Genomic DNA, 15,483 nt, shown 5'->3' on the forward strand with positions numbered 1-15,483 from the left:
AGAACGTTAGACTTCCAACAACTTAGAGCCCAAAATAGTTTGGAGAAAAGTAGGAATACGGGCAATTAGTTCCACACCTCTAAGTTTTAATTCAGATTTTGGTAACTGGGCCAGACAATGAATTTCCCATATGAAAGAATCCATTCAATGTGGCATTTCTACAATAAACATCCGGTCATGGTCAGTTTATTCACGTTCACCCGCCCATTTCTTCATCCCTTTGAAATGTCTGTGTGACCAGGGGCAGAGGTGTGTCCGTGTGTCCGTGTGTGTGTGTGTGTGTGTGTGTGTGTGTGTGTGTGTGTGTGTGTGTGTGTGTGTGTGTGTGTATTATCCAAAGAGGTCAGGCTGTTTTCAAATGGATGGTTGACCTCCTGGCTGTATAAGGAAGCTGCAGGATCACCCTGGCGGCCTTGTTGACTGCCCTGCGACTGCAGGACCCTTGGCCCCGGGCCACGTGGGTGTGCAGAAGCCTCTTACTTTCCCTCGGAGCTGTAACTGTTGATGCTGCCGTCCGTAGACTCCCGGCTCGGCTGCCTCACCATCTTTCTCATCTCGGCTGCCATGCCCGTCTCTGTGCTTCTCTGGATGGTGCTTTTTAACTTCTTGTGGCCTGACTCTGACAGGAGAGAGTAAAAGAAACTCTAAGTTTGTTTTAGACGATTCCCCCTGAATATCGATTGATTCCGCAAGTACGATAGTTAATTATGCATATAATTAAAAATCTACGCAGAAAAGTAGTGTCCAAGAGAATACTCTGATTAATTAAATCTCTTTGCCAAAGGATGCTTTGGCCAAGGGGGTAGCAGCGGAAGGCAGACCAACTGTCTGTATACCAATAAGGCAAAATGCACTCCTTGTATTACTGCTGCTGAAGTTGTCAACTTCAGTGAAAAACTGGATTTTGCACGAACTGTTCTGTGGAACCTAACAGGTTTCTCCTAATCAGGGATGCTCCAACTGCATAGGGACAAACCTAAATGAATGGACCATGTCCTTTAAAAGAGAAGAGGCACTTGGAACTCAGCGTGAAAAATACCGCTGTGTTGGTACTGCCAGTCCTCACAAAGAAAAAAAAAGCAGCACTTTATTTAAAGATTTTTGCAACACCGTAACATAGACGATCTCATCTGACATGACACAGAGGTAACCTATGTAGGCAGAACAGGTACTATCTTAATTCCAGGCTTCGCAGCTATGCGTGGCCTTTCGACCCAGCTGTAGCCTTCTGACAGCAGTTTTGGGCTGTCTCTCTTTTTGCACAGTGAATCATACTCGCTGATTATTTCCTTGATAAACTCTAAGTTCAGAGCAACTTTCTTGAGCCCCTTTGAAATGCACGAGCCAGTATACTATTCATAGCAAGGATATGGAATTCTAAAACATTTATTTGATTAGAGCAATATCGAAAGGTTAGACAAACTGTTAGACTTTTACAACCTGCCATGCTTTTTCTACCTACACATTCTATATGCATTTCTCGTTTTCTTTCCATTTTATTTTCACATAGTATCATTTAATACCCATGAATGATATATGAAAAATGCTCTATGTACATAACCACATCCATAAAGTACATACATATGTGTATACATATAACCTTTTCAGTCCTCATAAAACCCCTGTGAAGAAGATGCCTAAAAACATTCCTAAATAAACTGTATGAAAACTGAACGTTTTCCTCTCATTTTGGGTCACTGCAACACTTTTGTAAATTGTCTAATAAAAGATGTCGTGGGTTATATCCTATGGACTCAATGTGGAATATTCTCTATAGAACAGCCATGCTGCGTAAATTGGAATATGTCACTCCCTTCTCAAGATCTTCTGATGGTTTATCAATCAAAATTAAAAGGAAGTCCAAACTGTTATCATGGCTCCAAAATGCATATGATTGGGTCCTTGGTTGCCTCTCAGACCTTCCCTCCCCCCATCCCATGTGGTCACTGTCCTTCCCTCAACGCTGCCTTCCTTGCATTTGCTTGGACACCCCAAGCATGCTGCTTCTGGGCGCTTTGCCCTGAGTCTGTCCTTCTGATTTTCTTGTTTATTCAGGGCTCTGCTCCAACATCACCTCCTCGGGGAGGCTTTTTCTTATCCTCATCAGTCTTTACCCCTTGCCACACTTTATATTTCTTCATGACGCTGCTCCGTCTGCTAGTAAAGCTTCATTTGTTTGTTTGTTGTTGTTTCACCAATTTGAAATTAATTTCTACAAGGAGGGGGATGTGGGGAATATCCCTCACCATTATCCTTAGTATCTCGAACAGTGGTATGAATCACAGCTCTCATAAGAAAGTGCATTTTCTCATCCCACTAAACACAATTATACAATACAAACAGGTCTATATTCTTTTAAAGACGGTACTGTTTCATTGTCTGGTTATGTGGCATCACAATTAAACCATCTCTTTACTGATGAGCATTTGGGATGTTTCCAGTGGTTACAGGAGTCTTTATAGAGTACATTTTTAGAAGTTGAAATGCTAGTGAATGGGTAGGAATCTGTTTGATCTTATCAACTGTTTCTAACTTGCCGTTTAGAAACCTTGTAGCAACCTTCCCATGGACGTACCCATTTTCTCACTATGGCTCTGGACTCTCCACCTGTCCTCTTTCTGGTCTCTGTGTTGCTCACTGGACGTGTCACTGTAGAATTTGTCCACTTCCTCAAGGCAGGGACTTCACCTTTGGCCACTCTGAGTGCTGTTTGGCTTAGTTTGCTTGTTTATTTATGTGTATCCTGTGCCTCCTTCTTACATGTAGCTCCTGTATGACGTCACCGTGTAGAGCAATACTCCACCCCTGCGTGCATATTGGCTGCACCCCACCTGAGGGGCAGGGGCAAGCTCCCGGGGCGTATGACCCAAGTGAGCCAACTAGAATCGTGGAAAGTGTTTACCCCAGGCAGCCTGAGGCAATAAACGAGGGCAGAACACCAAATTCTATGGAAAATCATGAGGCTGACAGCTAGAAAAATGAGGGCACATTTTAAATCTATATGGTGGGGGAATACTGAAAACTGGAGAGAAACAGTTAAGAGAATCAGCTGCAAGGGGTTCAGGTTAGAGTATCTGTTCATTCAGTTGTTCATTTATTTACCCATCCATGCATCCATCCATCCAACATTTACTAGGCACCAACCAGGTGTCCCACACTGTTCTAGGTGCTGGGTATATACTGATGAGTAACAGGTTTTCTGCCGTCATGGAGCTTACATACGTGTGTGTATACAAGCAAGGCAATGATCAAATCAACAAATATACGTAACAAGCCTGGTAATCTGTGCTACAGATAAAAATAGGCAGGAGAAGGGGGATGGAGAGTGTTGGGGGCAGAGCAGCAATGGTTTTATTAAAAAGGGGGTCAAGGTCTCATCAAGCATCGGTCTGGAGGACGTGAAGGCACTGGATGGTGGCTCCCACGGCTGGTTGGTCCTGGTGGCTGTACTGGGGAGGCTGTGAGTGACGGCGGTCAGGAGGGGCCGCTGTCTGGTCAGCAGCCCCCAGTCCTCAGGTTTCCTCTGCAGTGTTTCCGGTGCTGGTTCTGAGTCCGGCCAGGAGGCTCTGTGTGCCTGGCCATCCAGATGATGGGGAGAGGCTGTCAGAGCCTGGCCTCTCCTGCATTTCCTAACACCTGTTACACGTGGTTGTCATGACATACGTGTTCAATGAATAAAAAGAAAAAATTTAAAAGTGAAGAGTTCTTTATCAATTTGTATTTTTAATGGCGATATCAAGTTTTCTCAAAGAAACGTGTATCTACAGGGTGTTCCTAAATCCTTAGAGCAGTTTTAAACCTTCATAGCTTTCAAAATGTAAGTGCTACACACTTTGCAAAACCATCATTTAAGAGGTTGGTTACTGAACTTTCTTTTATACTTATTTAATTTTGTGGATTTGAATAATAGTTTTTCATTTTAAAGTTTCTGTTTTAGTCCTTCTGAAGATGGCAATCATGGACCGTTACCTCTCGTCTTACTCATGTTAATAGATATGCATCACAAGAGCTCTGATGCACTAGACAATTGTAGAAGGCCCGGGTAACAGCTGGGGAAACAATTCCAGCCATGAATCTGTCTGATTTATATTCCAAGGGCTCTCTTATTATCCGGAACATAAGGGTTGGAAGGAACATTGTTATATAGATGTGGAAACTGTACGTTTGGAGAAGTATAATTCATGCAGCAAATATCTGTCCAGCACTGGCACTGGTCCTTGCCTTTTCTGGATGCTGGTGATACAGCAGTGATCACAACCGACACGAACCTCTGCCTGATGGAGCTTACATTCTAGTGGGAACAAAGGCTTGTTCAGCATCCCCCTCGTTAGCCCAGAAGCTGGATGAGAAACCTGATGTTCTGAACCACAGTCTTGTGATCATTCCATTATACCACAGTTTAGGAAAACACAGCGTCTGATCTGATTAATTTTACAAACAGAGCAATAGTTTAGCTACACAGATATTTTCATGTATACGTTTTCATAAGGGCTTACAAGTTCATCTGAAAACATTGTCAGAACCACATATATTCTATACAAGTGTATATAATTATTTGTATTCATCTCTCTATAATTATAGCATAAATATGTTACATATGTCATTTTTAATACCAATATAATGTATTAAACCATTAAATATTAGAAAATACTGTTATGTCTGTTCAAGATACCACCAGTATTTAATAATTACTTGTATCCACTGAAGAATCATTAACCAGATAAAGACATGAAGTTTGCTCTCAAATGATGTCATGAAACCTTTGACCTGAAACTTCTGTCCTAAGTACTATACAAAGAACAAAAGGATTAGAAAACTTGTACATTCACAAACACACAAAAATTAGTAAAATCCAATTATTGGGGGTAAGTATTTTACACATGCTTTAGAAGAGCAGATTTTCTCTCACAGAATGTTCCAAAATGTGTCCTATTTATATATGAACTCTCCCTTTTCATATTTAGAGATGCCACATTTAGAAACAACTGATTGACTTATTAATTCATTCTATAAATGCTCATTAAGCACCAAGGGCCTATAATCTAACAGGCATCGTTCTAGGTGTTGGAGCTAAGCCAGTAATAAGACAGGATATCACATACCATAAATAACTGAAACAGGTCGGGTAACATGATAATTTTCGACAAATATCACATGATATCACTTACATGTGGACTCTGACAAAAAAGATACAAATGAACTCATTTACAAAACAAAAATAGACTCACAGACATAGAAAACAAACTTAGGGTTGCCAAAGGGGGAAGGGGGAGGGATCAATCAGGAGTTTGGGAGTAACATATACACACTACTATATATAAAATAGATAAACACCAAGGACCTACTGTAGAGCACAGGGAACTCTACTCAGTATCTTGTAATAACCTATCATGGAAAAGAATCTGAAAAAGAATAAATAGGTATATAGATAGATAGGTATATGTATAACTGAATCACTCTGCTGTACACCTGAAACTGACATGATATTGTAAATCAACTATACTTCAATTAAAAAATAAAGATAGCATAAATTAATATAACTTAATAATATAAATTATCGTTTTAAAAATGATAATTTTAGATAATGGTAATCATCATAAAAAAATAAAGAAGAGCCGGTCTCAGTCGAGTGAATTCCTTTTGATCAGCTGGGCGGGGGAGGCCAGTTGTAGAAAAGGAGGCCGCCGTGCAAGGGTCTGAAGGAAGGATATTCCAGGCAGAGGAGTAAGAGGCGGACCCTGAGGAGGGCCTGACCTCCCCTGGCGGGTCTGAGACGTGCGCGGGGAGAGGCTGGCGGGGAAGAGGCTGGCGGAGCAGCCCCGTGGGCGGCCGCGGGGACTCTGCGCTGACCGTGACGGGAAACCAAGGCGAGGGTCACGGTCTGATCTCCCTTCTCCAAGGGCCCCTCGAGCTGCTGTGTGGGAATGAACTGCAAGAGTAGGAGTGGAAGAAGCAGGGGACGGGGAAGCTTTCCTACCTAAGGAGAGAGAACACGGCGGTCGCGGTCGCGGCTGGGGGAGCCGCAGTGATACGCGAGGAGGGGCTTTGAGCTTGTCCTGCGGTGGAGCTGACAGCCCGAGCGCGCTCTGGTCCAGGAAAACTGGAACAATCACGAGCGTCTAGGTTTTCGGTTAGGATAACTAGTTGGATGACGGTGCCACTTACTGGAAAGGGAGAGGAACTCGTTGTAGGGGGTCGAAATTCTGAGTTCTCTGGTGGACGTTCGGGGGGGGGGGTCCCCGAGATAGCGGCGCGGGGAGTAAAGCAGGAAGAAGATGTACAAGTCCAGGCACGAGAGTCAGCTCAAGGCTGGAGAGGTTGGGAGGCAGCAGACAGACAGACAGGACGCACCGGCATGGGCATGCAAGTGGGATAAAGACCTGAGGCGCCAGTGTTTAACAGGGAGGCAGCGCAGCGGAGCCCGGGGTACATCCACATTTAAAGGTCTAGAAGAAAATCAAGGCTGCTAAGGGGTCTCCAAGGGAAGACCTTTTAAGGTTCGGAGAAAAAGAGGTACGTGTCGCGGTGCGCAAATCAGAAGAGTGAAGTGTTACAGGAAGTAAAATCATTAAGGCTCGATTACTACTTAGAACTTCAGTACGGAGCAGACACACAGACACGATGACGGTGCCTGCCTCCATGGGTATCGCTGATTTCGAGGGGGCCTGGGGGCCTGAGGGGAAGCATCAATTAGAAGACAGGGCGAGCGATGAGACTGCAGAGCAGCGCCTGGCCCGTTTCCAAAAGGTTTGCAGTCATTGAGAGACAGTATCTGGAGAGTCACATAGGATGAGAGCAGGTTGTCTATTTTTTAAGTCATGTGGTATCAGAGCTTGTTTCTATGCAGGGGGGAATCGACAAATGCCCAGGATGAAACACAACAGTCCCGGGTCTAATATTATTGGTTGGAGAGGTGGATAAAGATAGATCATGTCCGATAAATCATCTTTCAGTCAGAGCGGTCTCTAATGCCAAACGAATGGTCAATTCCATCCATCAACTGGAAGAATCAGTAAAAGAATACCACCTAATGGATTAAATAATTGGAGTCCAAAAGATGAAAGTAATAATGTCCTGTCAAGTCACACAGAGAAACCTACAGAGTAAGTGCCCCTTTCTGGTGACCCTGAAAGTAGCAAATGAGGTCAGCGATAAGATTTACTTTTTTATATGTACAGTGACAAAATTCAGTTATTTTTAACAGAAAAGTTGTGGATAATCTGATGTTTTGTTCATTCACTCCTTTATCGACTGATTCAAGGAACCGTTTCCTGAGCGCTTCGGGCCAGTGCTGTGTATATAAACGTGGAGAGGAAAGAGGCCCTGATTCCAAGCAGCTCGCGGCCTCGTAGGAGCGACTGGCAAGTACATGTTTAATTGTGATTCAGTGTAAGTGCAACACGGAGGATTTATTTTATATCTGTTTGGCTTTCGGTATTTACCTTACGTAAACCCAATAATACAGAGAGAGGAGGAGAGAGCAAGAAAGAGAGCAGTTTAAACAGTGAGGGGTGTCTGCGGCTTGCTCTGCCACTGGATGAGCACATAACCTAGCAGAATCAGGAGGTGAGAAATGCAGACGTTCTCTTCCTTCACTTTATTTCAGTTCCTGGGGAGAATTCCAGAGTTTATGATGAGCTCTAAAATTGGCTGCCTAGACACAAACCAACTACTTCATCTGCTGTGCAGACAAAGCAGCAGCAAAACAATCCGACTGACAGGACGGGACTCCCTGAGACACCGCAGGTTGGAACCCAAGGGATTTTCAAAGGAAATGTTAACTCCACGCCGATGGTGAAGGGGGATTTATATTTCAGGCCAAGAGAGCAGCGTATGTAAAGGTCCTTGAGAGGGATGCATTTCCAGGTTGACCCGAGTTCAGTGAGTGGTGGGTGCAGCCCGGGAGGCCCTCACGTGGCCTCCGACCTGATGCTCTCGGGATGCATGGTTAGGTACCATTGGAGCGGCTGTTATATGAGTATTGATGTTACATTAGTATGGATTCTTATTGACCTCGAGGTCTTGGTCCTCCCAGTGCCAGCATTAACCACACACAGCTGTGTGTACTTTGTATTATGTACAACACACCACAGATCTCCAGAGACCATTCTTTACAAGAAAAGACCCAGCAATTCTGTTGGCGTCAAATGCTTTCAGCGTCCTAGTGACCACATAGTCGGAAAGTTTTATTAGGCAGTCGGTTCCAACAGTGCCATAGTAGGGTTTTTGGGTAATTTTTAAACAAACAAACAAAAATGTTCCTTTTGTGCTGGGCCAAGGTTCTTGATTATATTTCATCCCATGCAAGATAAGTACAACTTGTAAAAGTTTCATAGGTCTGAAGAATATTTTTAGAACATCGCAAAAGGGTTCTTGGACTTTTATGGTTTCCCTCATTCATTCTCCCGTTTAATGCTACAAGCCATAACGTCTACTGTTTCTCTTTCCTCTTCCCATTTTCCAAAGAGGTTTATAATGAAAGATACACAGTGCTCAAAAAGCTAAAAATAGGATGGTTCAGAATCTTTTTGTGAGATGGATGGAATAAGTGCCCTTGATGAGATTTTCAGAATTCTTCCAGTCTTTCCCAGTGATGTAGCCAAGCTCCCTTATTCCATTCCCATAACCCGAAAGAGGCAAGGTGTTTCCTTTGCCGCCACACACCTTAAGTTCTCTGCAGATATGGCTTTAGAAAAGGGGCTGGTCCGTGCTGATCACTGACCTCTGCTTTCCAGCCCATCTGTGGCTAACAGCTGTTCTCTGGTGAGAAGCCCGCATCGTTCTGACCGCCCAGAACACCTGCCGTCAGACCTGCTTACTCCACTCACCATACTGAGCTTTCCAGGAAAACATTCGCTACTGCGACCTCAGCCTTTCCTCTTGCCCAGCTGGTGAAAACGTGAGCAACACCAAGTCCAAGATGGGCTTTTAAATAATCTGCATATTAAATTTAATAAGGCTGCCCCCAAATATTTAGGTAAAGAGGTGGACAGTCACAGAAACACACCACCTGCCCCCCATCCTGTTCTGGCCAGAAGCGTCAGGGAGGGGCATTCACGTGCTGGACACCTCACTGCTGCAAACCGCTTGGCGTCACAGCCTCCATGTTCCCAAAGTGTGTCCGTGGCCTGGACTGAACTGCATCCCACTTCCCACCCCCTGCCCCCAATTCATAGGTTGAAGTTCTAACCCTCAGCTCCTTACAGGACGACTGTGTTTGGAGATACGACCTTCAAAGAGGTGATTAAGTTAAAATCAGCCCCCTAAGGAGGCCGTAATCCCATGTGACTGGTGTCCTTACAAGGAGAGATCAGGACGCACAGAGAGGCCACGATGCCCAAAGGCAGCAAGACGGTGGCCACCTGCAAACTGAGGAGAGAGGCCTCAGGGGACACCGCACCTTGATCCTGGACGTCCAGCCCCTAGAACCGTGAGAGTATAAATTTCTGTTATTTGAACCACCCAGTCTGTGGTATTTCATTATGGCAGCCTGAGCAAACCAATACATCTAGGGAGTGGATACTGTATAAGGTCATCTTCTTGTTCGATAAATGTGATGATTTAAATACAAGTTAAAGCGCCTGGGGATAAACAATCACCTAATTTGTCTGAGGACGAAATTAAGCCCCCAGTACTGGGATGGACTTACTGCAGCGTGTCTTGATTAAAAAGGGATCTGAAGCAGCGGTCCCTGACCTTTTCGGCACCAGGGACCGGTTTCATGGAAGACAATTTTTCCACGGGGGTTGGGGTCGGTTCAGGCGGTACTGGCAGCGATGGGGAGCCATGGGGAGCAGCAGATGAAGCTTCCCTTGCCTGCCCGCTGATGACCTCCTGCTGTGCGGCCTGGTTCCTACCAGGCCGTGGACCGGTACTGGTCTGTGGCCCGGGGCTTGGGGGCCCCGGTCTGAAGTATTACATGGATATGCCTAAATTGTTTATTAACAACTCAATGTTCAGAAAATAAGGCCTCAAATTTATTTGCGACTGACGAGGGATTAATCTCCAAAATATACCAACAGGTCATGCAGCTCAATATCAAACAAACAACCCAACCAAAAAATGGGCAGAAGATCTAAATAGACATTTCTCCAAAGGAGACATACAGATGGCCAAGAAGCACCTGAAAAGATGCTCAACATCACTCACTAGTTATTAGAGAAATGCAAATCAAAACTACACTGAGGGGCTTCCCTGGTGGCACAGTGGTTGAGAGTCCACCTGCCGATGCAGGGGACACGGGTTCGTGCCCCGGTCCGGGAAGATCCCACATGCCACGGAGCGGCTGGGCCCGTGAGCCATGGCCACTGAGCCTGCACGTCCGGAGCCTGTGCTCCGCAACGGGAGAGGCCACAGCAGTGAGAGGCCCACGTACCACAAAAAAAAAACACACAAAAAACAAAACTACAATGAGGTATCACCTCACACCAGTCAGAATGGCCATCATCAAAAAGTCTATAAACAATAAACGCTGGAGAGGATGTGGAGAAAAGGGAACCCTCCTACACTGTTGGTGGGAAGGTAAATTGGTACAGCCCCTATGGAGAACAGTATGGAAGTTCCTTAAAAAACTGAAAATAGAGCTACCATATGATCCAGCAATCTCACTCCTGGGCATATATTCAGATAAAACTATAATTTAGAAAGATACATGCAACCCTATGTTCATTGCAGAACTACGTACAATAGCCAAGACATGGAAACAATCTAAATGTCCATCGACAGATGAATGGATAAAGCAGATGTGGCACATGTATACAATGGAATACTACTCAGCCATAAAAGAGAATGAAATAATGCCATTTGCAGCGACACAGATGGACCTAGAGATGATCATATTAAGTGAATAAGTCAGACAGAGAAAGACAAGTACCATATGGTATCACTTAAGCATGGAATCTAAAAAAACGATACAAATGAACTTATATACAAAACAGAAATAGACCCACAGTCATAGAAAGCAAACTTATGGTTACCAAAGGGGAAAGGTGGGGAGCGATAAATTAGGAGGTTGGGATGGACTTGTACACACTACTGTGTATAAAATAGATAACCAACAAGGACCTACTGTATAGCACAGGGAACTCTACCCAATATTCTGTAACAACCTAAATGGGAAAAGAATCTGAAACAGAATAGAGATATATGTATACATATAACTGAATCAATTCGCTGTACACCTGAAATAACACAACATAAACCAACTATACTCCAATATAAAATAAAAATTAAAAACAAAGAATGAGCAAATACAGTAAAAGTCCTCCTAGACAAAAAATACCAAAACCAAACCAAACCAAACTAAAAAAAACCAATTTGATGCTTAGAAAATAAAGCCTCAGATTTATTTGCCCAGGAGTAAAATACATCACATTTAGATCAAATCCATTTTTTAACTCTTCTTTGTTCTAAATTAACACTTTAATTGAAGCTGGATTTCACTTATTGAGTGTAAACCTAGAATAGCTACTTAACTGTCTGCCATCCTGACTGTAAAAATACAACAATACTTCAGGCTGAAACCTACTAAAAAGCAAATGTTTTATTGCATGTTTCAGGTTTTTCCTCAAAAAAACAAAAGTTTAAACTCAAGGTACTACTATTCAGGGAATCTTTCCTCTCTTCCAGTTTCCAAAGGCAGCCTAATACACTCCACGTTGGCTGGATCGGAAACGGTTTGAGGGGCAGCTCTGGAGTCAGACCATCTGGATTCAGGTCCCAGCCCCACCCCGTATTAGTTCTGAGCCTGCAGGCGGCTTACTTAGTCTCTCGGTGTCTCCCTTTCCTCCTCTATGAAATGGGGGGATTGTCTTGGGCAGTAAATGAGACGATCAGGTAGAGCTCTAGGGTCGGTTCCCAGTACTATTGAAGTTACCTACTCTTACCCTGTAAGACCTCGAGGTATTTGGCATAGATTAGGTCTCCAAGCTGAATGACTCTAATTCCCCGTGTTCAACTCAAAGCACAGCTTTCTGTATCTTTCACATATTTAACTCAAAATGCTCTTTAGAATGAAGCATAAGTAAGTGGCAACATGTCACAGAGACTCTTCATGCCCCAAGTATCCATCCTTACCCTTCTCTCCAGTGATAGAACTTCCCCCATCCTCCCAGCTAAGGCCTGGCCACATTTCCCTTCCCTTCTCCCCTCTCCATGGGGATATGATGGTAGGAGCTGCAGCAACCACTTTGAAAGTCAGTATGGGAGCATGTGTTGAAGCTGGCAGAGCCTGGGCCAGCCCCAGATGGGACGGTGCACCGGCACTATTACATGAGGGTCTTGATTAAGCCACTCTATTTGTAGGTGTCTTATTACAGCAGCCTATCCTGTACCATAGTACATAGTATTCTAAATAAAATCAGTGTGGATTTGAACAAAGATAAAATAGTAGTTTTGTGAAGAGTATGCTCAATTCTCTAACTTTAGATCTGAGACTTGAATTACTGAATCGACCCTTGACAGTCTCCTATTTAGACAAATAAGGTTCCTCTTCTAACAAGAGCGTTAGTAGGGAATTTTCTTCTCTGTGTTGTTTCAGAGAATGTGGGGTTAGAGGGGGAGAATCTAGCAATAAATAATGTTAATATCATCATTGTGTCAGGTACTCTGCAGGATACAATACATAGAGGGGTCCTTTCCTAGTAGCTTAATATTCTGAAACAAACATGCACAAACGAAGTTCCTAATTATTGTGTGGCAATGACCTCACTGCACTAGTTACTATGGGCAGAAAAGAGAGTTTGAGATCACAAAGGACATGAGTACATTTTTTTCTATATTGTATAAAACAAAGTAGGTTCTCAGCTTCTCACCACGTTCCTTCCAACCAATTGGATGGATTTTCATCAACATCGGGATAGTCTGATTTGAAATACGGGCTACGTGGCACATTTGAGATTCTTTTCAGGAATTTCAGAGACCCAGCGGGGCAACTTAAAGAGACAGGTGGGAATTCTTGAGAGAGTCGGAGCCAGGGGTACAGCTGATCTCGGGGAGACTTGTCCTATGTAACCAGTCACCACTGATGGAGCGGGCCCCATGTTGACTCAAGGTCGGAGCATCAGGCACCCTAAATAGTGGGTGATGGGCCAATTGGGTATTTTCTTATCTGGGGACTCAGTGTAGCTTGAACCGGCCACAGAGCAGGAATTAATTGTGTTCAGGCTTACGACCTTCCCAACCCACAGCGGAAAATCAGGCAGCACATGTGTCTGTGCATCTCTGTACAGAGGGAGGGACATATAAACTCAGAACAACTTACAAGACAATTACTGAAAGGAAGGAATGAATACTGTCCAGAGAAATGGGACAGAAGAAAATGGGTTTAACTAGCTCTTAAAGGCAAAGTTCACGTGAAGAGGGATCTGTGGTTCCCTCCCACCTTCTTAGTTACGCACATTTATCGCAGGGGCACGAGCCGTGATTTCCTACCAGATGGGATGGATATAAAGGGTCTGCATATCCAACAAACTTTGACAAAGATCAAATTACAAAATGAGTTAATCAGTGCAGTTAAGTACAACCTATGATATTCTAGGCACTAAGAAAAGGTCATCTCAGTAGGACCCTTAAATCCTCCATTTGTGCTTTCCAGGGTCCCGCTCAGTCCCTCCTATGGCCCTGCTCCTTCACAGAGGATGGAGTCTTTCCCTCCTCGGGGATCGAGAGGATGTGCCCACCCACCTGCCCACGTGCCCCCTTCTACACTAAGCCTCCAGATCCTTGGGAGCCTAGAATTTCCTACCCAGATGGCCCCGAGCCCACATCCGGGGCCAGCCCATGTATCTTTCTGGGGTCCAGTCTCCTAAGGATGGACAGCACCACCAATGTGGACGCCCCAAAGTCCAGGTGGGTGCAGGGCAGGGCCAACGGGTGGGAACAGAAGGGGTGGGTGGAGGTCCCAGCAGGAGATGAGCCACGGCCAAGCCCAGAACTCTGCACAGTCAGAATTCTAAATTGAAACTTGACCTCCTTGGTCATTACAAAGATCTTTTTGTCAGTAGGAAACTAAAAGACCTTTTATTGAGCACTTTGTTAGCTTGGTTTACAATTTTTAAGTGACTTAGGGTATGTGGGCTTCTGTTTTTTGATCAGGCCCAAGCCTAGAGTCTCTCACGGATAAAACTGTCTCACGCTTCATAATACAAGGAAAACCTTTCTTTGATTCATGTGAAGGATTATTATTAGAAAAAAATCTGCTGGGTATTTTTTTTCTTTTTTAAAGTGAGTGAGTTTTTTTTTTAATTCATTAATTTATTTATTTTTGGCTGTGTTGGGTCTTCGTTTCTGTGCGAGGGCTTTCTCTAGTTGTGGCAAGCGGGGGCCGGCCACTCTTCATCGCGGTGCGCGGGCCTCTCACGATCACGGCTTCTTTTGTTGCAGAGCACAGGCTCCAGACGCGCAGGCTCAGCAGTTGTGGCTCATGGGCCCAGTTGCTCCGCAGCATGTGGGATCTTCCCAGACCAGGGCTCGAACCCATGTCCCCTGCATTGGCAAGCAGATTCTCAACCACTGTGCCACCAGGGAAGCCCCTGCTGGGTATTTTTATACGGAGTTTTGATCAGACTCTGGAACACTTCCGATAAATTTTGATGATAAACCCCCAGGGGAGGTCTGTGGGAGTCACAGCATCCTGTTCTCTTTCAAGGTTTTCCATCCCATCAGTTCAGGAAACTTGGGAGGGGGAAGTAAGGAGGAGAGGTGCATCACAACAGTTACTACAGATAGTAATCACTGGGTGTGCATCTCTCTGAAGACTCGCCGCTCTGTCCCTCTGGTTGGTGATCTCCACAATGTTGGGACACTGTAGACCCAGAGGGAACATTCCTCACGGAAACGGGTGGCGTAAGAGCAGGGCAGCAGAATTTACACTTCGCAGAATAAAACGGGATGTGCTGGCACATACTGTGATGTCTGGTTTACGATCCTCATATACTTGGCTATTTCTCTACGGAGTTTTAATAGTATGTGAAAGCGTTATTTGCTAAGATCTGATTAAGCAGAGAATCCAAAGAAAACGGAGGCACTGGGATCAATCTTCTTGAAGCTATAAATTTGGAAATTGTTGTCTTTTTTTTTAACCCTAAAATTTTCAGGAGAAAGTTAATTCAGAGGCGCTAACAGCCCTCTCTTTTCTTTCGCATTTATAAAATTAAGAGGTAAGAAACACAGGTTGTCAGAGAGACCTCTTTCCTATTGGTAGCTTTTAAAAATAATCCAGTTTTCATTTTATTAATAAGGACATTCAGAACTTCATTGGTCCATGGGATACTTTCAATTCAGTAGCAAAGATTACAAACATGTTCACTGGCAAACTTCCAGGGTGTCAGCAGACAGAAAACGGTGCAGAAATCTTAACACAGGTGGTAACTTAGCTATAAAACGACCCGTACTCACTGCCCTATCCTACCCAGACCTTATCCCACTACCACGGAGACCTGCATACAAACAATGGAGATTGCGTGTGCCACTGCAGGAGAAGCA

At 44.3% G+C, this 15,483-nt stretch overlaps 1 protein-coding gene across 48 annotated transcripts in view; it reads right to left on the bottom strand.

Moving 5' to 3' along the window:
• The window catches only part of LOC309972198 (regulating synaptic membrane exocytosis protein 1), a gene marked incomplete at both ends in the record, with an annotated part of 218,748 nt that overhangs the window by 8,346 nt on the left and 194,919 nt on the right, over nucleotides 1–15,483 (bottom strand). For all 48 annotated transcript variants that reach the window (XM_082855719.1, XM_082855760.1, XM_082855737.1 and 45 more), the window contains one exon: nucleotides 481–619. In XM_082855719.1, the coding sequence (XP_082711845.1) occupies nucleotides 481–619 (139 nt within the window). The remainder of the gene's footprint in view (nucleotides 1–480; nucleotides 620–15,483) is intronic.

This window comes from Leucopleurus acutus (genome assembly GCF_964270905.1).
Source record: "Leucopleurus acutus genome assembly, chromosome: 15".
NCBI lineage: Eukaryota > Metazoa > Chordata > Mammalia > Artiodactyla > Delphinidae > Leucopleurus > Leucopleurus acutus.